This window comes from Notamacropus eugenii, chromosome 2 (assembly GCF_028372415.1).
Source record: "Notamacropus eugenii isolate mMacEug1 chromosome 2, mMacEug1.pri_v2, whole genome shotgun sequence".
NCBI classification, from domain to species: Eukaryota; Metazoa; Chordata; class Mammalia; order Diprotodontia; family Macropodidae; genus Notamacropus; species Notamacropus eugenii.
In genome coordinates, this window is record NC_092873.1 from 408256864 (window position 1) to 408280239 (window position 23376).

A 23376-nucleotide genomic window follows, 5' to 3' on the forward strand; every position below is an offset into this window, starting at 1 on the left:
GAGGCAAACAAGGTTAAGGTCACCCAGGGTCACGCAGCTAGTAAGTGTCTGAAGCCAGATTTGAATTCAGGTCCTCCTGACTCTGGGCTTGGCACTCTAGCCACTGTGCCACCTAGCTGCCCCATTCTTTCCACTACCCTGTGTCTTCTCAGGATATACTGAGCAAACACTTTAGGCTTTACTTCCCCCATCTATCCATTAGCATGGGTTTCTTAGGCACATTTCATGCTCATTTCTACCCCATGAGAAGAATTTTAATTAGCCACTAAAAAAGCAAGCATCCATACCATGATTGCTCCAGCCTGGGAGTGAAAAAAATCTCAATGTGACACAAGACTCTTTAACTTCATGAAAGGTAGTGGGAGGTAAAACTAATTAATTTCCAAACCCTTAGTAGTCAGAAGAAAGTTCACCTGCATAGCTGCACTATATTGTTCTTCCCATTCCTGTCGAGCCTCTTCCAGCTGGCGCTCCCATGTAATCTGTATAGTCTGAAGGCGCAGTTGGTTTTTTGCCAGTAAATACTCCAGTTCCTCTGAAAGGAAGGTGAGGTTTTAAAGATCAGATGTACGGGATCAAAGAATATGGACAAAATAGTCCCTCAATAGCTTGGCCCAATCTTCAAGGCATATTGAGTATTGTTCACCTATATGGAATATATATATATATATATATATATATATATATATATATATATATATATATACATACACACACACACATACATACACACACCTATATTATATATATATTCATATATATATGTGTATAAGAATATAATGCTTATAAAAATTCTATTCCAGAAAGATATTAAGAAAATTCCCTTGTCAATGAATAATAGCACTTAACTGCCTTTAAAAAAAATGATACCTCCAATGTATTTACTTATGTAGCATATTCACCCATTCAGATTGGGGCTGACTAGTCTTATAAAAAAAAGAACTTTTAATGAGACATTTCTCTGTTCAACATCCAACCCACTTTGTGAGCCGTCTGTATTATGGAGAATGGTCAAGAGTCCAGTATATACTGATTTTATTTTTACTTTATAATTTAGCCCTGTTTATGAAGTGATTTCTAATTGTTTGCTTTAATGAAAGTTGCAACAGAGTGACTTGTCCTTTGAGAAAGAATGCTTTGCCAGGTGATTATTCCTTCAAGATTCATGATTTGAACTCACCCTGAGGTAGGCTAGGCAAAAAAACACAAGCAGGTGACCTGCTGGTCCAAAATGTTGGCATTTCTGAAGAAGAAAAGCAGGGTGTGCTGATGTCTATTAAGAAGGAGGGCAGTTCAGGAATATAGAGCTGAAAAGGATAGGTCTCAGGGTTAAGGTATTCACCCGTGTGATCTGGGAAGATTCCCAGTGCATGTTACTACTAGATGAGGTCAGGGCTGTGCCTTATAGTAGTGATCTAAGGCTCTTGTTGAAACATATTCTGGTATCACTAGTTCAGTAAGTTGGGGCACATTCCGAAAACACAGTCCTCTGCCTTCTCAACTGAAATTGTTGGAGGCAGGCAGAGGAGAGACAATTGTCTCTCCACCATAAGCCAGCCATTTACTTGTTACTCTTCCTAAAATCATTCCCAGCATACGCCCAGCACTCCACACGTAGCAGATAGGTAGGTCTACTTTAGAGTCACTGGACATTATATCTACTTCCTTGGGCAAAGCTCTCAGGACCAGCTTTGATTATGCCTTTGCTTAAATGAACCCTAACAGGGTTTAGGAGGCAGTTTCCCTCCCTCTGACACCATCCTCCCCAAAACCAACACTTCTATTTGCCTTAGTCTATATGAGAGAGACTTATGCTTTTAGCTGATAATACCTACTTGTTTTATCTGCTACTGTTTTCCCTGAATTTCCCAGTCCGGCAAGCCTGCACAACAGTCTGTTGTTTTCTGCCTTCAGTTCTTTTATCAGCTTCTCAGTAGGACTCGTATTTATCACAGCTTTGTTTTTTATCTTTTTAGTTCTTTCTCAAGCCAAGGCCAAAAAAAAAAAAAAATACAACAAAAAACCCAACTACATTCAGACACTCCATCCTTTTATAAATAATGATTGCAAATAGTAGCTAAGAAATAGACCCATTGTCCATTCAAAATCCAACTGATCTAGACCCCTTTTCTCTCCCATGTGACCCAGTATTCTATAATGTGAACTTCTAAACTCTTGAGTTTAAAATAAATTCCATTCTCTACCAATGAATGAGCCAGGGAGTTCTAATGGTAAAAGAGTGAGCTGTTGTCTAGGCCTGCTCAACTGGATTAAATAGCCATATTTTCAAGGATGTGCCAAGTTGTTTTGTTGAAATAACAATTCTAGACATTGCCACAGAATACACAGTGGTAAACAAGAGTTTCTGAAATATTCTAAGATGTGGTTTATAGGTGACAGGAAGGGCTAGAAATGAATATTTTCATGATTTCCAGAGAATATTTGGGTTAAACCAAAGATGCCTAGGAGGCCAGCATTTCCACAGAGTAGATTATCAACAAGTTTTTGTTTTAACAGTTTATCACACATGTAGCTAAAATGGCAGACAGCTCTATCCAGCTCTCTCACAGAATGGTTGATGCCTCTTACTCTCACGCCTGCAAGATTCAATAACAATTCCTCTCCTTTCCAGCATTACCATTCCGTAGTATTCCAGAAGAAAAGTACTGACATGTTATCGGTGAAAGACAGACAACTCCTGAATTAATTGCTCCTCATAAAATATTTTTAGCACTTATGTAATCAAATGCTCCCATAGAATTTATTATATTTTCCTCCTCCCAAATGGAGACTCTCAGGCTATAATGAAAGAATAAATAGTCCTATATTTCCCTCTATCCTAGTTTTTTTCCTCAGATCTACTTCTTCCTTTTCCTAACAACTCTACCTTTTCCCCTTAAAGAAAAAAGTTAACTCAGGAGCTGTAATATTGCATAAACCTGTCTCATTTAAAAATCTGAAACCACTAAAAGTCATAAATATTCATAAATTTACCTTTCAGCATATCTTAAAGTTGACAAAGTTTCTTCATAACAGATATCAGCAGGGCTTATAGCAGCAATCTGTAAATACATTCACCAAACTTTTAATTCCATCCCTTGGCTTTATAAAGAGTCCTTGTGCCAGGTGCTAATGAAAGGGATCTGAATAAGGACTGAATCTAAAATTTTAGAGATTGAAAGGTAACATGGTATTATAGAAAGAGGACAAGATTTACACTTAGAAGACGTGAGTTCAGATTTCAGGATTAATGGGAATATGAAATACTCCAAAGTGGACATATTACTCAAATTCATACTGTGTATTTCCATTAGGATTCTATCAGTTACCGTAGTCTACATAATTATGACTTCCCTCACAGAATCAGTCAGTCAAGAGGCAGCAAGGTGACTCAGTGTCTGGAACACTGGACCGGGAGTCAAGAACATCTGAATTCAATGCGAGTTCCTTCATTTCTACCTGCTTCTCAGTCATAAAATAGGAATAATGATAAGAATGATACACAGTTGTTTTGAGGATCAAATGAGATAATATTTAGAAGGCACTTTGCAAAACTTGATGCGCTATGTACATATGCCAGCTAGTAATAGTAATGGTATCGTCAGTCAGTCAACAATCATTTATTAATCACTTACAGTGTGCCCGGCACTGTGTTAAGCATTGGGTTTAGAATGAAAGGCAAAAACAACCCTGCTCTCAAGGAGCTCATGGTCTAAAGGGGAAAAAATATGAAAATAACTGTAAAAAGAAGATAAATTGGAGATAATCAACTAGGAAGGCACTAACATTAAGGAAAAATTGGCTTCTTGTAGAAGGTGGGATTTTAGCTAGAACTTGATGGAAGCCAAGGAAGCCAGGAGGTTGAGATGCAGGAAGAGAGAATTCCAGATGTGGGCAACAGTCAGTGAAAATGCCTAGAGTTGAGAGATGAGGGAGAGCATGAAGGCCAATACCATTGGATCACAGAGTATGGCTGGGGGGACAGACTGATGGGGTGGTAAGTGGTATAAGAAGACTGGAAAGCCAGAAGGGGACCAGGACTCAAAGAGCTTTGAATGCCAAACAGGATTTTCTATTTGATCCTAGAAGTTATGGGGAGCTATTAAAGTTTATTGAATGGGGGATGGTTGAGTGCCATGGTCAGACCTAAGCTTTAACAAGATCAGTCTGACAACTAAGTAGAAGATGGACTGGCATGGGGAGAGACTTGAGGTAGGGTGACTAGCAAACAGGCTCTTGCACCAGTCCAGGTATGTGGGGATGAGGGCCTGTACTGAGGTGGTAGCAGTGTCAGAGGAGAGAAGGTGGAGTATCCGGGAGATGGTACAAAGCTAGAATGGACAGTACTTGGCAGCAGATTAGATACAGTACATGGGAGGGAATGAGGAGTCAAATAACAGATGTCAGAGGTGGAAGGGACCTCAGAGTCTGAGGTGTTCATGATCAAAAATCCCCTCTACAACTCATGTTCATGACAAGAATCCCTTCTCCCACATTCCCAATAAATGGTCATCCAGTCTCTGCTTCAAGATCTCCAGTGAGGGAGAATTGAATACATCCTAAAGTAACCCATTCCACTTTGGAATAGGACATTGTTGCAAAAGCCTAAACTTGCTCCTTTGAAAATTCTACCTAGCAGTCCAGGGTTCTGTCTTCTGGGGGTGAACAGATCAAGGCTCATGCCTCTTCTGTATGATTACCCTTTAGAAACTCAAAGAGTGCTATCATAAATCCTCAAATTCAATTCATCCAACAAAATGCAACTCATTATCTTCTCCCCTTCTGCAGTCCTCCTGGAGTTCCTCTGACCTCCCTCTTCTCTAAACTTGCCTGTTTCTGTGGTGGGCATGACCATCCTTCTAGTCATCCAGGTTCACAACTTCAACTCCTCCCTTAAAAGATGATTTGTAAATAAACTCAATGGATATCTATCATCCCAAGATCTCTTACATCTGCGCCCTTCTCTTCACTCACATGGCTAATGCCCTGGTTCAGATCTTCATTACCTCTCACCTGGACTATCTCAAGAGTAACAGTCCTAGTTGGTCTGCCTACCTACCTACCTCAAATCTCTCCCCTCTATAATCCATCCTCAGCAGAGCCACCAAAATCATATCTGACCATATCACTCTCCTCCTCAATAAACTCCCTTTTATATTTATTATAAAATAAAAACTCCTTTGTTTGCATTTAAATCCCTCATTACCTGGCCCCAGCCCACCTTTCCAATTTACTATCTATGACTTCATTTCATACTCTCTATGATTTAGCTAAACTTTCTTGCCTTGCCTCATATATGATTTTCTGTCTCCTGTCTCCGTTCTTTTACACACTCTTTCCTGCATATTGGAATGCTCTCTCTCCCTATCTCTGACTCTGAGAAACTGTACTTTCCTTAAAAATTCAGTTTAAGAGTAGTCTCCTTTCATGAGGCCTTTCCTTATCCCATCAAATACAGCTGTGTCTCCCCAGTTCAAGTTATCTTGCCTTTACTTTACATGTATTTGTGGACATGTTTCACCTGACAGGAAGGAAGCTTCTTTTGGGCAGGAGACGTTTGGTTGTTATCTTTGTAACCTCAGAACTGTCTCTGGAATATAGTAGGCACTCACATTTTACTGACTGACTGAGGGGGAAAAAGAGATACAGCTGGTCATGTAGTAAATTCTAAGTAAAACCAATGGACTGTCCATGTACCCCTTTTGTATCCATGCAATGTGATAAGATTAAGAGGAAGGCTCTGTTTCCTGTAAACAATTTATAGGAAGATAGGACAGAGTATGATAGGATAGGTAGCCATGGATAGGCTGAGAAATGCCACACTGGCGTGACTATTCACATTGGCGAGCACAAATGAATCAAAGACATGGTTTGAGATTCTTAACAAATTCAAGTATCAATTTAGAATTACAAATACTTTTAAAAATCAATACCTGGGAAGATCAGAAATTTCAGCAGTATGCATACTGTCTGCCCTCCCTTACCTCATAGATTATAAAGCCATTCAGGTTTAATGAGTTACCTTTGCTAAAGGAAAATTCACCAGCTGGTGGCTAAAGTCTTGGCAGTAAGCCTTCTGAACTTTGACAGACTGACCTTTGGATGACAGTGTGTCTCTGGGCTTGTATTTAAAGTTTCTCCAGTTTATTAAGACTTGCCACAGCTTATACTCCATTGGCATAGTCTTCTAGATCCCAGGCCACTTCCTCTGTACTATTGGCATGGGCCTGGGTAGTGGGAGTCAGAGAAGCTACCACTTAAAATTTCATAGGTCTTAGTAAAATTAATGATAAAAAAATTATCAGACCACATTGCACAGTCAGTAGTAACAGAATGCAGAGATCAAGAGACATTGAACAACACCAAAGAATACCTTAGATGAGGAAATGTATTTTTTAAAAAAAGAGACCCACATTTCAACCACATTCCTCTTTGGACAGAAGAGTCTTATGCTCCTCATTGATAAAATATATTTTGTCTTATGCATTCAAGGTAACTGGATTTAAAAAGCTTCAATATGAATGGTCATTATATCATTTTAGAACACGCATAACAACATCAATTTCAAATCATTTTATAATTGCCTAAGAAATAAGAGAACCTTAAAATGAATAAATGGTTTACTCTTAGAGTGGAAATCATTCAAGTCAGATGAAATGATAAATAATCAATTTGCTTTTAAGAAAAATCTTGGGGTATTTTTGGGGAAAAGAGCATATAATTAGTGACCTATCTGTCTCTCCTGGCCATGTCAATAGATAAGCACCACTTGCATTTGTAGGGGATCCAACTAAGAAATTCATGGCTCAACTCCCTTGTGTTTTTACACCTTTGGTAACAAATTGTGTGAATTCAGAGACTACATCTTTTTATATAATAAATACAATGTAAGCTTCTGGAGAGAAATTATTGTTTCAATTTTGTTTTTTTATCCCTAGCACCTAGAACGATGGTTTACATATAAGAAGAGTTTAATAACTTTGCTAATGAAATAATACATTCAAATATACTAGTTTAGAAGCATCTCATGGGCATTTGACTAATGGATATCAATGCCAAGGTACACACGAGGACAGCCCATTTTTAGCAGTCGTTAGCCTGTACGTCCTATCTCATGTTAATGGCATATTTTCGACATCCAGATCATGGGTAATGGGAAATGACCCTTCAAGTGATATAAAGTGAAATTGTTTGTTCTATAACTAAAGGGTCTTTGCTGTTAGAGTTGACAGCCTATTGTTTTCATTGCACATGTACCACTGTGACAAAGGGTAGTATGATACAAAAGACATTATTTTACCATAATAGTCTTACTGTTCCCACCCAAGGCTGACTGGAGGAGTCTGGTCAGAACAGAGTCTCTGTAGGGAATGTGCAGTACTCTTTTCCCCATGGCAACATCTGCAAGAGCACTGAAATAAAAAGAACAAACAGCAGGAAAAAACAAAATAAAGCTCTTCGTGACATGGCAAGGACAAATATAAGTGCCATCTGTCCTGCGGAGAAAAATCTGAGAAAAGTGGTCAGGATGCACTGTTGTCATCAGATTCTTTTAATTAGTTGATTGGTTTTGCTGAATTTTTTTCTTCCTCTTTAAAAATAAAGTCTTTTTTTTTTTTTTTAATCAGGGATGACTCTTTGCTACCTGGAAATTTGTGTTGAATAAAAGATGGAAGACCAGTGTGAACGCAGAGTTCCTGGATTGCCTGTCACTGGCTGGAGGAGTTGATCAATATTGAATCCTTCAGCATACTCTAAGAGTCAATGAAAACTACTCTTAGAGGGCCTGATGCTGACTGACAGCTGAACCAGACAATGACACTGGTGAAAGGGCTGAATATCACTTCCCTACATTTTTATATATCCCATAATTTCTAAAACCCCATTAAATTAAAATTCCTGTCATAGCCCTTCTTTAAGTCAGCAACTGTTCATATACATGTACGAATTGTACTAATGCCAACATCCAACATCTGAGATTGGCCCAAATGTTTTATACTCCTTTCTGTGTACTCTGATTCAGCTGTGTAGACAACACTCCAATTTCTTGACTCTGTGTCTTTATACCAGCTGGATTACCACCCCCACTCCCCATGCCTGGAACAAGCTCTTTCCTCACCTCTATCTCATGGATCTCCTGGATTCCTCCAAGACTCAGCTCAAGTGTCACCTTCTCTAGGTGGCCTTTCTCTGTTCCCATCCTTCCAATCTCACTTTCCTCTGAGATTACCTTCCACCTACTCCCTATATATCTTGTATGTATTTAGTTGTTTGCATGTTGTCTCCCCCATGAGAATGAGAGTTCCTTGGAACAGTGTTTTTGCCTTTTTTTGTATTCCCAGTACTTAGCAGTGTGCCTAGCACAGAATAAATGTTTCATAAATGCCTGGTTCTCAGAAACATACCACAAAGATAAGCACAAGAAATATAAAGTCTGAAAAACCAACTTTTAAGTTGTTTTCCTAAAATAGCAGCCTTCATTTGTATATTTTAAAATAAGTTTTAAATTTTTTTTTACAATACCTAATCTTAATGTTCAAAATAAATGAATTTAAAAAGTCTGAAAGAAAAAACCACTTTGAATATCTAAAATCTTTGCTACAAATGTCAGAAAGATGCTTTCTTCTTTATTTTGTTACCTGATTACATTGCCCAGGGTGGTTAAACTCAAGTTGACACGTGACCCTTCTCTCAATCTGTCTCCTTCAGATCCAGAGGATTTTTGCCTTTCACTACCTGCTAAATCCACCAAATTAATGGTGGATTGCTTGGTGAGTTCTCCATCAAGAAAAATCTATTTAAGAAAATGAAGCATCCGTTACTTTAAAATTGTAGAAGACTGTGCATTGTCCATCAATCCCTCTACAACAGCAAATCATTAAAAATATTGTTTCCAAATGAATCTTGGATCTGAAAGAAAAAAGGGAAATTGTCACTGTGTATAGAAATACCCTGATTAATATAGTAGAGATGATTAAAATGAAAACTGAAGAACAAAGCAAAATAATAAATGCTTTCTACTCTGGAAACTCCCATTCCAAAACATTCAATGGGAAAAAAAACCTGGGTTTTGAGACTGGAGGCTCTGATTAACCTCTCTAAGCTTCACATTAGCTTTTAGACCCACAGATTAGGCATGGCCTCCCTCACAGGAGCTCTTAATCTGCTGAGTGCACACTGATTTTTGTTGTTTTTTGTAAACTGTCAGTATAATTGCTTTCTTTTGTAATTATGTGTATTTTATTTTATGCCCTTAAAAACATCATTGTGATTGAGGGTTTACTGGCTTTATTAGACTGCCAACAAATAAAGCTAAGGGCCCCTGATTGAAATTTGTTATATAGGTTGAAGAGTGGCAAAGATAAGAGATTTTCAAAGAAATCTAAAACATTTTTCTGTGCCATGTGACTTCAGCTTAGTCATGAGAAGGGGGCAATTCAGTTCAGCTTCTACAAAGTCACACAAGCTTAGACCTTTCCATACAACAAACACAGGAATCATTCCATTCAATCCCTCCCCATTTTCTTCCTCCAACCTGTCTCTAGCCCCTACCACTGTGAGCACATTCTGCAATCAGTATCCCCTATCTCAACCACTTTATCTCTTAGTAATAGGTAGGATGCCTCTTCATTAACTTTTCCTTCTGTTCTCCTGACCAATTCAAACTGATTCCAGATAATCTAACGTTGCTTTTCTCTCTACAAAACAAAAGGAGGAGAGGGAACGGAAGAACAATTCTCAAAGCCACCAAGTTCATTTTCAGACTCTGTATTCCAGGACCAGAGCTGGCTCTTGGCCAGGTCTATCTTTTAATCATTTAGTCTCTTGGTTATTGAAATGACAGCAGGTCATGTTTAAATATCACTTTAAAGTTTACTAAGCTCTTTATAACCAACTACCCTGTGAGGTAGGTAGGTGAAGCATTATCATCCCATTTTATAGATGATGAAACTGCGGTAAAGTGAGGCTAAGTAAGTTACCAAATGTCTGAGCTGGGAATTGAACCCACATCTCCTAAGGGAGGTCTTAGCACTCTCTAATACCACCGCATTGTTTAATAGTTCTATTTCCTCATCTGAACATGAAAACACTAACTCCCATAATGAGAATAACTGAAAATAATAAGAAAACAAACAAACAAAGAAACCAGGGTTATTGACAGCATTTTATTAACTTTAAAGGGGAGCTATGGTTTTTCAAAGTCATTTTCCAAGAATACATTAGATTATATTGGTTTCTTTAGTAAATTTTTTGGCAAACACGATTATTTGCTATATGTCCAGATTAAGTTACAAGTAAGCAGAAAATGGTGCCAAATTTGTCTCCCATATTTTCTCCAAAATAACATGTAGCTTTTTTATTTATTCCTACATTTTGGAGCAAAATTCCTAAAACAGAATCCATGGACTATCTAAAGATTTCAGGGAGGTTGGTGAATGTGGATGGGGAAAAAAATTATACCTCTATTTTCACTAACTTTGAACTGAAATTTAGCATTTCCTTCAATTATTTAAAAACAGTATTCTGAGAAGAGGTCCATAGGTTCCATTAGACTGCCAAAGGGGTCTATGATACAACAAAGGTTAAGAACTCCTGCTTTAAAGAGAAGAGTTCACATCTTTATCCCAAATATCAAACTGGAAAAAAGATGTCAATGCAAGGTAAATTGAGATGATAAGGAGAACAGTACATCATCTCAACATAACTGATTCACACCCAAGTCCTCTGTCTATGCAGATTCCTTCCAACTGTCCTAATAGTGATAAGGCAGATCTAAGATACTGGAGTAGTTTTCCTTTATGATATTTTGAAATATGATGTCTAGGGTTTTGAAAATGGCTTTTAGACAATTTCTAAATTGTCTCTTGTTAATTCCTTTTCCAAATCAGTTTTTTTCTCAATGAGATAGTTCATATTTTCTATTTTCCCCCATTCTTTTGACTTTGTTTTATTGTTTCTTGATGTCTCATGGAGTCAATCATTTCCATTTGCCCAGTTCTACTTTTTAATTAATTATTTTCTTCAGTGAATTTTTGTATCTCCTTTCCCATTTAGCCTCCTCTTTAAGGAGTTGTTTTCTTCAGTGATTTTTTTTGGTGCTTCTTTTTATCATTAGGTCAGTTCTGGTTTTTAAGGTGCTATTTTCTTCAGCATATTTTTGTGCCTCTTTTACCAAGCTGTTAATTTTCTTTTCATACTTTTCTTGCATCACTCTCATTTCTTTCCCCAATTTTTCCTCTACTACTCTTATCACTTTCTTTAACTCTTTCAGGAAAATTCTTGTTAGACTTAGGTCTAATTAGTATCCTTTGTTGAGGCCTTGCTTATAGCTGTTTTCACATTGCTGTCTTCATCGAAGTCTGTGTCTTGGTCTTCTCTGCCACCATAAGAGGTTTTTATGTTAAAAAAATTTTTGTTTTATCATTTTTTTCCAATCTATTTTTTTTTTTTTTTTACGTTGAATATTATGTTGAAGTTTGGCTCTACTCACCTGGGGTTGCAGAGCTTCAGGCATCTTCATGTTGCTGTTTTCCGAACTAGTTCTTAGGGTCTGCAAGTTTTCAGTGGTTCTAATAGGGTGTGATCAGGGAGAGGTGTAGTCACTTTGTTTTCCTGGTCTGTCTCTGGTCTTTACCTAAGAAGAGCCCTTGGTCTCCTTCAAGCACTAGCTCTCCTTATGGCCCTAAAACTCTGACCAAGTTCCCTGCTTTGCTATAACCACAAGTGTTATATAAACCTTTCTGGTTTGGAACTGTGACCAGGGCTACTGCTCCCTTGTGACTGATCACAAGCTCTCCTCTGTGACCTGGAACTGTTATCAGTGCTAGCTGTACCCAGTGTCAGCAAAGGGTCCCCTGTAATCTCTTTCCCGCCAGTTATCCAATTCCCTTACCATCTCTGGGCTGAAAGCTTATGAAGTTACTGCTAGTAGTATCAAGGCTGCTATCTTGTCTTGAGCTCTGGACTGGGTTCTAGACTGGTTTCACAGACCTCTCTTGCTAACCTCCTAAGTTGTCTTAGGCTAGAAAAATGTCTCACTCTGACTTTTTGTAGGCTCTCCTTCTCCAAAATTTTATTTGAGCAGTTATTTTAAAATTGCTTGGAGGAAAATGTTAAGAGAGTTCAGATGAACTGCTAATTCTATATGCTATATTCTGCCATCTTAGTTCCCTCCCTTTATTTTAACCAATAGTAAATTACAAAAGTATATGGTGGTATGTATCCTCAATGACAATCACTTTTTCATTCAACTCATTTTATGGAACATATTTAGTTTTTGATTTATCTTGGTTTGTTGTGTGAGAAGCAAAATTTAACACCAAACATTTTTTTAAGAGTTAGTTTTGCAAAAAAAAATTAATCACTGAAGCCACCAGTGTGGTGGGCTCTTTTGATCTTAGTAAGACCTGTCCTCGTACAACAAACTAATAATCTGCTACCAGTCCTATATTCTGAGTTTTTCCTATGTGGGAGGTCCTAGGACTTGGCATTCTGCTGGCATAAATTTCAAGAATCCAGGGTTACCACAAATGAGCATCAAAGTGGGACTTTGGTAGAGGCACAAAAGTTCAACACTGAAAACATCCTTAACATAATATTTCTTTGATAATTTAAAAGGTTTTTAAAGATTTTTCAGAGTGATCATGTAGTAATCACTGGAAGTGCAGAGGTGTTAGTAGAATGCCTTAAAAGCTGGTTTATTTCAGCATTCTAATTCAGAGTAATTCTTGGTATTCTATACTATGTTACCAGTATCATTTAGAACATCTTTCCAAAACAGTATAATACACATATACACACACACACACAGACACACACACATGCACACACACACGCACACACACACAGTCTTCAGTTCCAGTACACTGCCTTAGTGCTAGGATATATCTGTGACCCTACTGAATCACCATGATGGAGCTTACTCAGTCTTATGCAGGGGTGGGGAACCAGCAGACTTGAGGTCACACATAGCCCTCTAGATCCTCAAGTGGGGCCCTTTGACCGAATCCAAACTTCACAGAACAAATCCTCTTAATAAAAGGATTTGTCCTGTAAAGCTTGGACTCAGTCAAAAGGCCACACCCAAGGACCTAGAAGACCATATGTAGCCTCAAGGCTGTAGGCTCCCCACCCCTGGTCTTAAGGAACATAGTGAAGAGGAGAGACTTGGCTTCTCTTTTTCATTCTGCTTTACCCCCACATTCTTTAGTCTGAAATATGGTCATTTTATGTACCAGTAAAGCCTATATGGACAACAAGGTCACCAGTTCATATAATCACTTTCAAAGTATTTCACTAAATGCCTCTTGGTTACAGGTGGAAACTACAAGGTCAGGGTCATACCTGTTTAAACTGAATGGTGATGACCATATGGGACCGGCTGCTGGTGGTATTCATGCTTGTTGCTGCGGTAGTTCTGGCTTTAATGCCTTGTTCCATTAGCCTCTCAATTTGTGCATAGCTGTCACAAGGTACATAAGTCAAGCCATCTACATAAAAGCCTTGGTGCTGATCCTCTCTTACCTTAAGCCCTCCAGGCTTCTGGATTTTAGAGAGCAAATCCCTAACCTATGGGAAAAACAATGACAAAGAGTTACTTAAGTCTCTGTTTCTTGTTTCCGGAAATAAAAGTTATAGAATTTTTTAGAGACATAATTTTATTACTTTCAAATACTTTAAGAAGTTTGAATTAAGCTAACAAATTGGAAGACTTGGGTTTTAATCTAGCATCTGCAATTAACTAGTGATCCAACCTTGAGTAAGTCAACTTTTAAGGCACCCAGTTTCCTCAGAGGTAAATAAATGAGTAAGACTAGTAGTTTTCAAAAACTCCTAACATTCCTAAGTTCTTGCAATAGAATTTTATGACTATAAATGCCAGACACTAAGGAAAGCATGGGATGAAAAACAGTAATCAGAGTGGACAAAAGATGAAAATCATCAGTTGTGTCTTAAGGATAAATGACATCAAGGATGATGTCTCAACTTGCTTGTGAATTAGATTTAAGTGAGGCAGAGCTACACAAAGTCATCCACCTCACCCTCTCTTCCTGAGTCATCAAAAGTCCAATGGCAGGACAAAAGTCAAGATGAATTGGATGACCTTGGTGACGTCGAAGTCTGAGCAAGCTCTAAGTGTTCCACAGTGCCCGCTTTAGCCTCCTTCATGGCCACTGGAACACACTGTTCTCATCCACCCATTCTGTTGGGGGAAGTCTTCACATGTCTGAGTAGAACTTCCCCCTCAACTCACTGAAGGGTTTGAGACCCCATGGTTACCCCGAACCTGGTTTAGCCTGTGTGCTTGAGAGGGTTTTACTGTGAAGTAGCCATTGCACATGCTGCAGCTTCTTGGAGCCACAGGTGAGAGCTGGGTGAAGGCAGACACCACAGGTGAATCAATGGCCTTAAGAAGGGTTCAGCAAGCCCTCACATCACAATTGCTAGACCTCCCTGAACACTCCATACACTCCAATATGCTTCTTCTTTCCTCAATCTGAGTTACTTTGTGGCCACAGCTCAACTTAACTCCCTACATGAACAAATAGGTAACCTATCACAAGGAAATGACAGGCCGGTGCAGCAAGTATAGGATTCAGAAGGGAAACCCCAATGCTTGAATAAATCAATTGTTTCTTGACTACCACTGATAATCAGAAGTTTTTACTATTATAGAGACAATATTCTGCCAGTGATGTTGTATGGCCTTAAGTCATGGAACATTATAGTATAATCTCTAAAGAAGTAAAGTTGAAGTCATTCAAATAGCAATGGAAAGGTACATGGTAGGCATGAGGGGCTTGTAACAAGTCACAAATAAGTGATTATCAAGAGGTAATATAAACGATATCATTGTCAAAGAAATAATGGAGTCGGATGGATTGGACATGTGTTTTACTGGTGACACAATATCAAAGAGAACCAGAGTAAGATCTAACAGCAGATATAGTTTCTGATGTCAAGAAGATTGTGTTGGACAATACTGATTATGAAAATTATAATAAATATATCATGAAAAATCTGTTTGATATAAAATAATAAAATACATATATAGTACCAAAAAATAAAAAAAAAAAAAGCTTGTAGTCTGATTGCCCCAACCAGTAGAAGAGGATGAAGAAAAGAAAGCCCAGGATAGAGCCTTGTGAGATAATCTAGGTTAACAAGTCCCCAAATAAAGACCCATATTTTTAGCAACAATATTCTTCTGGTGATGCTGTGAGTCAGAGAATATCAGTCTCCAAAGAACTAGACTTGAAGGACACTGAAATGACAACAGGGAGGAGCATGATGCACAAAAGTAGACTTCAACACATAAGAAGGGTACAAGAAACATGATGTAAACTATGAGATGTATTTAAACAAAAAAGAAGTTAGGCTGGTTATGTGGTCAGAATGAAGGATGACCAGCTGTCAGCCCACATGCTCCACTTACGTCCATGTAATGTAAAGGGAACTATAGGAAAGTCCTCCAAACATTAGGTGTAATTAAACATTACAAGACTTAGATAAGAGCTGTACAAGATAAGAGGAACGGATTGCTGTGAAAGGGGTGTCCACATCACTGATACCCCAAATCCACTGAAATATCCAAAAAGAGAAAGTAGTAAAGGGAAAACAATACAGTAACATAGGATGCTAGAATTAGAAGAAACTCTGAGATTATTTATTCTCAACTCTTAAAATTTACAGACAGGGAAACTGAGGCCCGGTGAGATTTGTCATTATCAGATCATACATGACTTACGAAAGGGCAGAAAAGGGAAAGAAAATAGCATTATTACTATAGCCTACATCAAGGAAAAATACTGATTGTTCAGTCAATCAGAGAGTATTTATTGAGCAACTGCTATGTACAAACAAAGTACTATTCTAGATAAAAATGATTAAGATCTGGTTTCTGCCATAAAGGAAGTTATAGTTTGGAAAGCGGTAATCAGAAATTACTGGAAAATGCACTTATTTTTACCTGTTCATTGTAAATTTCCAGCATACTGAATGTCACCTGTCAAGAGAAAAGTATAAAGAAAGTAAAGACTGTTTTGACTGATTCTAAAGTTATATCTGAAATAGTTAATCATTTCAGAATAAATGTGAAATGGAGGTAATGGACACCATCGTCAAATTAAACCAAGCCATCTGACTTTAGGTCTTTGAACAATCTGGCTAGTCATTTCTTTCAACACAGGATTAAAGATATAGTATCTATAGTATAGATATAGAATAAAGATAATGATCATCTTGTTTCACTTTGCAAACTATGAAGAAAATGAGACACAGAGAGGTCAACTATCTTGCTTAAAAAATAAAAGTAGGAGAGCGTGGATATTAATCTAGTTCTTTTGACTTGAATTTCTGTTTACCAGACAGCTTCTCCCATACCTCATTTTCTTCGACCTTCCACAGGGGAAATATGAACTCTGAATGAACCAATCAATAGTTAAATTTGAAGGAAAGAAGAACTGTCTTTCTTAGTCTCTTCATCATCAACCTCAATCCTGGTTGCTGTGAGGAAGAAGTAGAAATAGCTGATTGCATTTGTCAGTTGATTCTATTTTCAAAATATCACCAAGCATCCTTTTATAGCAGGGTCTAAAATACAGTCCTATCCTTTACAATCATGCAAACTAGTTAGGGTAAGAAATTGGATTGCTGTACTTTGGACACAAAAGAAAAATAATCCTTACTTTGTCAACTACTAGCACAGTAACTTTGTGGAAGTCACTGGACTTTTCTGGTCCACACTTTCCTCTCCTATTAAATAAGGACCTGAGTATGGTGGACAGAGTACTGGAATGGTTTTGAACCCCACCTCAGACACTTATTAGCAATGTGAACCTGGACAAGTTACTTAGTCCCTTTGTATTTGTAAAATGAAGGGTTAGGAACACTTATAACAGTGAATTGGATGAACGTCACTCAAGGGTGGAGGGGGAGAGAAGAGATTAGAAAAGAGAATCCAGAAAAGATATTATTTGTAAGAAGCACACTTGAAATCAAAATTTACAAATTTAAAATGAAGGTCTGTACAAAATTATGTTTTTGGCGACTTTAAAAGAAGCAATCATGACAAGGTAAAAGTGAAAGAGGAAACCTACATTATACTTAAATATAGATAAAATAATTTCAACACTTTTATAGGTATGCACTAAATGACAAGGCATCAAAATATTTGCAGGAAAAGTCAACTGAATGACAAAGGAGAAATAAGAGAGCAAAACTATGATAATTGAGAAGACCAACGCGTGCCTTTTCAGACTTAAACAAATCTAACAAAAATAATGAAGTTAAGCAATTGAAAAAACTATAAAAGTGGGATGTAAATAGATCTCTAGTGATTACTGAAAATGGTTGGTTCTGTGTAAAATCACTTTTTATAATTTCTAATGGCTTGCATGCAGACACAGAAAAATAAACTTTGTGCTTAACCATTTAATTTACTATGATACTCAAACAGTTGGTCTAGTTGATGTGTAAAATTGTTTTTGCCTGAAACACAAAAATGGTCATCATTTATCATTTGGGAAATTTTCACATAAAATAAAATTCCAGTGAACTGGAAACCTAGAAAATAGACACTGGTAGACTGACTATTACCTGGTATTGCTGGTTTTTCTCTCTGTTTTCAGTAGCTTTGAAGAGTTCTTCACATACATTTGGGATCATACCCTTGTCCGCACCATAACCAATCATAGAGTAGCTTTTCCCAGAGCCAGTCTGACCATAGGCCAGGAGGGTGGCATTATAACCCTGCCAGGCACTGTCCAGAACTCCTTGGCCAAGGTCACGAAAAATATCTCTCTACAAAGATCACAGATGGCAAAACTTAGGATATGGAGAACAATGAGAAGCAGCATTAATAAGCACCTACCAGATACTAGGCACTGTGTGAGGTATTGGGATTACTTAGAAAAAACCCAAACCGTCCCTGTCTCCAAGGACATGATATTGTTAGGCAAACAACAGTATATAAAACAACAATACCTAAATAATTTTCACATATGAAAATAATAATGGCTAGCGTTTATATGGTACTTTAAGGTTTACAAAGTGGTTTGCATATATTATCTCATTTGATCCTTTGGATATACTTTGTAAATTATTTTTGTAAATACTAAGTATATGCGAAATAATTTCAGGGATATTTGAAGCTGCGGAAGGGGAGATTGAGAAACACACCATGTAAGGAGAGAGCACAAACTGAGCTTTGAAGGAATCTAGGCATTCTAAGCTGCCCAAGTGAGGATGAAGTATAAATACAGCACAGAAACTCTCTACCATGAGAAGCAGAAGAAGGGTTGTTTGGCTGAAACAAAGAGTACATGAAGGGGATGACATACAAAAGTGGAAAAACACTTCAGAGCCAGGCTGTGAAGGGCTTTACAGAAGGGCTTTACATGCTAAATAAAGGAGTTAGTATTTTCTCTTATAGGAAGCTGGATAGTGCTGAATTTGGAATCAAGAATACCTGAATTTGAATTCTGCCTCAGAGATCACTAGATGTGTGGTATTGTGGCTGTGGTTGTTTCAATTAGTCGTGTCTGACTCTTCATGACCCCATTTGGGGTTTTCTTGGTAAAAATACTGGGGCAGTTTACCATTTTCTTCTCCAGCTCATTTGATAGATGAACAAATTGAGGAAAACAGGGTTAAGTGACTTGCCCAGGGTCACATAGCTAGTATCTGAGGCCAAAATTGAATTCAGGTCCTCCTGACTCTAGGGTGGGTAAAGTTACTATATCTTTTTCAGACAAATTGTCATCTAGTCTGTACTTGATGATTTTTTTCAACCCAAGTGTAAGACTTTACACTTATTTACCCTTGATGAATTTCATCTTCACAATCTTTTCAAAATGTGTCATTTAATCGGATAGATTGCTTCCCGGATTTGTCATTAAAAAACCTGATACACGTTATCTATACCTTCTTCTAAGTCACTGATAAAAATATTAGCCATCACTGGACTGTCACAGATCTGTGAGCCATTCAGCTTGAGAACTCCTGCCAGACTAAAATGGAACCATTAACTAATCAGTTCTTCCTGGAAAGACAACAGACATGTCTATTGTTATGAGGTTGTCAGAGTTGCCTCAGTATTTGTGTATAGGGAGTCATCACCACTTACTCCTTTTCCTCCTCTTTTTCACTCCTTCTAGATGACAGCTTCTGTGGATCTACTTTTATCATTTGCAGCTATTCCCTCCTCAGAGTATCTAGCTCTCTTTTCTTCATGGGAAGTTTCAAATTTTCTTTTCTTTTCTTTTTTTTAAAGTTCTAAGGACCACTGTCCTTTCCTTCCCCATCCTCTGCTGTGAGACATTCTTCTATTTTCCAACCTCCTGACAAGGGTCAAGGTTCTGCCATTCAAATTCTCCCGACCCCGAAGTCTTTGTTTTTTAAAGAATACTTCATTGTCCCTGTTAACCTGGAGTGTGGGAAAATGTCATTTCACCTCTTTTGTTAAGTATAACAAGCTTATAAGCATAATATAGATAGCAGTTACTTGGATGTAGCAAAAATACAAACAATATAAGGTACTGCAAAAATTTCCCCTTTCTCTATATTGAATAGAAAATTTGACCTTGCTTTTAAAATGACTTTTAAGTGCTTATACTTCCATCTTCCAAACACCTCATTAAGCCTTTTAATAGGCTATCACCTCTTAAAAATTTGAACTCTCCAATTTGCTTTTCTGTTTCCATTACAACTTTACAGCTATACTCCATTTCTTTACCCTTTTGTAACTAATCTCATACTTCTTTCACTATTTAATTTACCAATTTACTAATTTGTTTTCTTTATTTTGCCAACTATCTGCTTGAATTCTTCTTTTCAGGTCCTTCAGCTTGGATCTTTTTCTTTCTTCAGGTGGAGAACTCCTTCAGATTGAGCCCTTCTCTTTCAGTTGAGGTTATTCTCCTTATTTATCTTCAAATTCTCCCAGATTCAATCCCTGTCCTTCCCAAGTCCAGATCCCTCTCCAAGCCACTCTTCATGGTTTTATTTTCTCTTACTCCTTTTCCTACAACCTCTCAAAGAATCAAGTAGTCGAATCTGGACCGAGCCTTACTTTGTAAAACTGCTCTTGACAAGGTTCCCAAGAGTTTCTTTAATCTGGAGGACTGTTTTAACTTCTCTCATTTATGATTCTACAGACTTTCTAGATTCTTTTTCCTCCCTTTATTTTTTACACTTCTGCTCTCCAGGTTTTCCTGAGTGGTGAGTTTTGATAATGTTTAATATAAAATTTTGGAATAATCTCTTTGTTCTCTCTGAAGTAAACTCAGAGAATGCCTCTTCCTATGTCAGCAAAAGCCAGCCAAAGCTGACTGCATTCCTTGGAGACCTTTAACCTATGACATATCTTGAATAATGGGACTTTCCTTTGTATCTTATTATCTATAGACACATACTATGTTGTGGCATGTTAGTGGTAAAGAGAATATAGACATCTTGGGTCATAATTTCTATTGAACATTGTTTGCCCCTTCCTGTGTCAGTTATCTGTTTAGGGCAGGAAGCCTGCCACTCACTAGTGGTGGGATTTCCTTCCTTCCTTGTCACCGAGACATATGTTTACCCAGCTTGGAATCCCAACATTTGATTGACATTGCTTTGTTAATTGTCTTGTCTTACTGAATTTATGATTTGCTTAGTTAAGAGAGTTTCCTCCTCATGGCAAAATGTATATAAGCCAGAAGATTTCTGCACTGGGTAGCCAGAACATCTCTGGCTCCATAATGCATTATGTAACTGTTTTCTTTATGGGGAATTGATTAATTAATTAAATCATAAAATGTATGCACTTAGCCATGTTGCCTTTTCTTAACAAAGTTTTCAGGTCAACAGTTTCTGCCTAGGACCACCATTTCATGAAATGCCTAGGGCTTGTGGCCTTCTAAATTCCTAAGTGTGGCCTTTTGACTGAATCTAAATTTTACAAAACAAAAAGAACAGGCACAGGAGACTTTAATAAATGCTTTATCTGTTTGCCATTCCTTATTTCTTTTGCTGTACATGTCCATAGACTTTACCAAATTTCTAAGTCTCTAAACTGAGTTTCTTATAAAGGATATGAACACAGGAAACAAGGATGAAGTACAAGAGGAATAAGATGGAGAAAATGAGAATTATGATGAGAATGACTCAGAGCAGGAAGATAAGGACAGACAGCAGGTCATGGAAAAGCAAAAGACCCAGAGAAAGAAGCCAAAGGTAAAAGCAGACTCAGTAAATCTGAAATACAAATACTGGCCAAGGAGGAAGAGAATGGGGCAAACTGGCTAGTCACTGTAATGAAGAGAGAAAAAATACTTTTGCCAGGAGCTAATATACAGCCCAAAGTCTATGAGGCAAAAAAAGGAAAAATAAGTTAAGAAAAAGTCTGCAAAAAGACATTGAGGTCAGAAAAGATGTCCAAAAAAAAAAAAAACCCAACAAACAAACAAAAAACAAAGGCAAAGCATTCAGAGAAGCTGAGAACTGCCTACCTATTCTTGTTTAGGGGATGTGGAAGATCTCCTTGCCAACCTGCACTCCTGAAGCAGATTTCTTCCCCTAATCTTTCCCCTTCCCTGCACTCAAGCTAAAGACTTCTGGCTAAGCAATTTCCCAAGGAAGGACCCCTGTGGCTGAAGCCTAGAAGGCTTTCTGCCTCGGCTGCTTCCCAACTGGTAGAATGCTGTAGCTCAAATGAGTGTCCTGTTCCAGAACCCTCCAAAAGACTTGAATGGCCCAGGCAGAAATGGACCTGGGGAATGTGATCCTGGGTGTTTTTCACACAAAGTTAAACAATTCTATTGAGGGAGGTGGGATGGGATAGAAATGAGGTAGGGAAGTAATGAGTCTCAATCCAACAAACCTCTTTTGAAATTGTTTTTGGAATCAATTTAGGAGCTACACAAGGAAACAAGTTTCATTATTTTCTAGCCATTCTCTCTCAAAGAAAAAGATCTTTTTTGATTATCCCCCTTTTTCACCACACTGAACTAGGAGTGAATTTTGCAAGTTTTGAAAAATCAAACCAACCCTCAAATGATGACTTGATACCAATGAAGAAATTTTAAAATATGTATTACTAAAAGGTCTGTGAGGGAGGCGCACCATCTCTGTTGCTTGCTTCCCCTTCAGTGCCTGGAACGGTGCTTTCCATTAGTAGATTTTTGATGTAATTACAAAAGTGCCAAAAACATGTTAGAACCATATCTATATCGCTGGGATAAAGATTTATACGCTTAAGGCAACCACTTTGAAAGGTACCATGTACTTGGATGCAGGACATATATAGTCTTATCACATCTCTTATTACCAATATATATTGGTAAAATAATCAAAATCTATTTTTATCTTATATCAACACTTTGTAGATGTTAAAAAAATACACAAATTTCATTTTAAGACAAATTACCTGGCCTGCAAATCCACTGTCAGAACCAGTTGGAATAAGTACACCATCTTTGTCTCTTTGAAAACCACTGTGAGACCAATAGGCCAAATCAAAAGTAAAGGTTTTTATATGTTCTGGGTTCTTGGGATCATGTATAGTGGTGGTGGTGCCAGATTGCATTGAAATCACACATTTGCTTCCTGCATTCTTCTCTCGCTAAAAACAAACCAGAAACAGTCTTAGAATAATTATAGACGGTTTTTTATTATCTAATTTATTTGTAGCTATTAATGCAATATGCCAGAAATAAAGTCCCATTTACTCAACAATAAGCTTTTCTGAAGATGCATTCATTCTTCTTTGTTGGTAGAGAAGATTGGTTCACTTGTCCTGTCTCCAGCTTAGGAAGGTTTTGTCTTGCTTTGTGAATTCCTAGACAATGACTCACTGGTAGCATCTGCTTCTACCACCCATTCAAATTAGGGATATTGACATTGTGGCCTCCCTAGCTTTCTTAAGAACTTAAGCAACTTAAGAAACAAAATCACAGAATTTCAGAATTGGAAGGGATCTCAAAAAAATCTAGTTCAACCGGATTAAGCATTCTCTCTATAAAACACCTGAAAAGTGATGACCCAGATTTTGTTTGAAGGCTCTGTATGATCATTTGGACAGCTCCATTTATCTGGACTTTCTTTTTAACCTCAAAGTTTAACCTTCTTGCTCTTCTCATCCATGTACATTTGGCACTCTGGGTCCAAAAAGAATGTCCATTATCTTTCTTCCATGTGATTGCTCTTCATACTTAAACACAGCTATCGTGCCCCTCTTGCTCAATCCCCCATGATCTCTCATTTGGGCTAAACATCCTTAATTCTTTCAGTCCACCCTCACATGGTATAATCCTCAGGCTCTTTTATCTGGGTCATTTTTCTCTGAATAATCATTTACCAAACTCCTTCCTATTAATGTGGCATCCAGAAATGAAT

General features: G+C 37.7%; 1 protein-coding gene across 1 annotated transcript in view; it reads right to left on the reverse strand.

Moving 5' to 3' along the window:
• The window catches only part of LOC140529188 (kinesin-like protein KIF28), a 48397-nt gene extending 25741 nt beyond the window's left edge, over positions 1-22656 (reverse strand). The window contains exons 1-9 of the mRNA XM_072647656.1: positions 22409-22656; positions 17599-17802; positions 15971-16006; positions 13345-13569; positions 8640-8794; positions 7301-7412; positions 2995-3062; positions 1836-1978; positions 414-535 (exon numbers count right to left, since the gene is read on the reverse strand). Coding sequence (XP_072503757.1) covers positions 414-535; positions 1836-1978; positions 2995-3062; positions 7301-7412; positions 8640-8794; positions 13345-13569; positions 15971-16006; positions 17599-17802; positions 22409-22567 — 1224 coding nt within the window. The 5' untranslated portion in view covers positions 22568-22656. The remainder of the gene's footprint in view (positions 1-413; positions 536-1835; positions 1979-2994; positions 3063-7300; positions 7413-8639; positions 8795-13344; positions 13570-15970; positions 16007-17598; positions 17803-22408) is intronic.
• Positions 22657-23376: the final 720 nt, after the last annotated feature.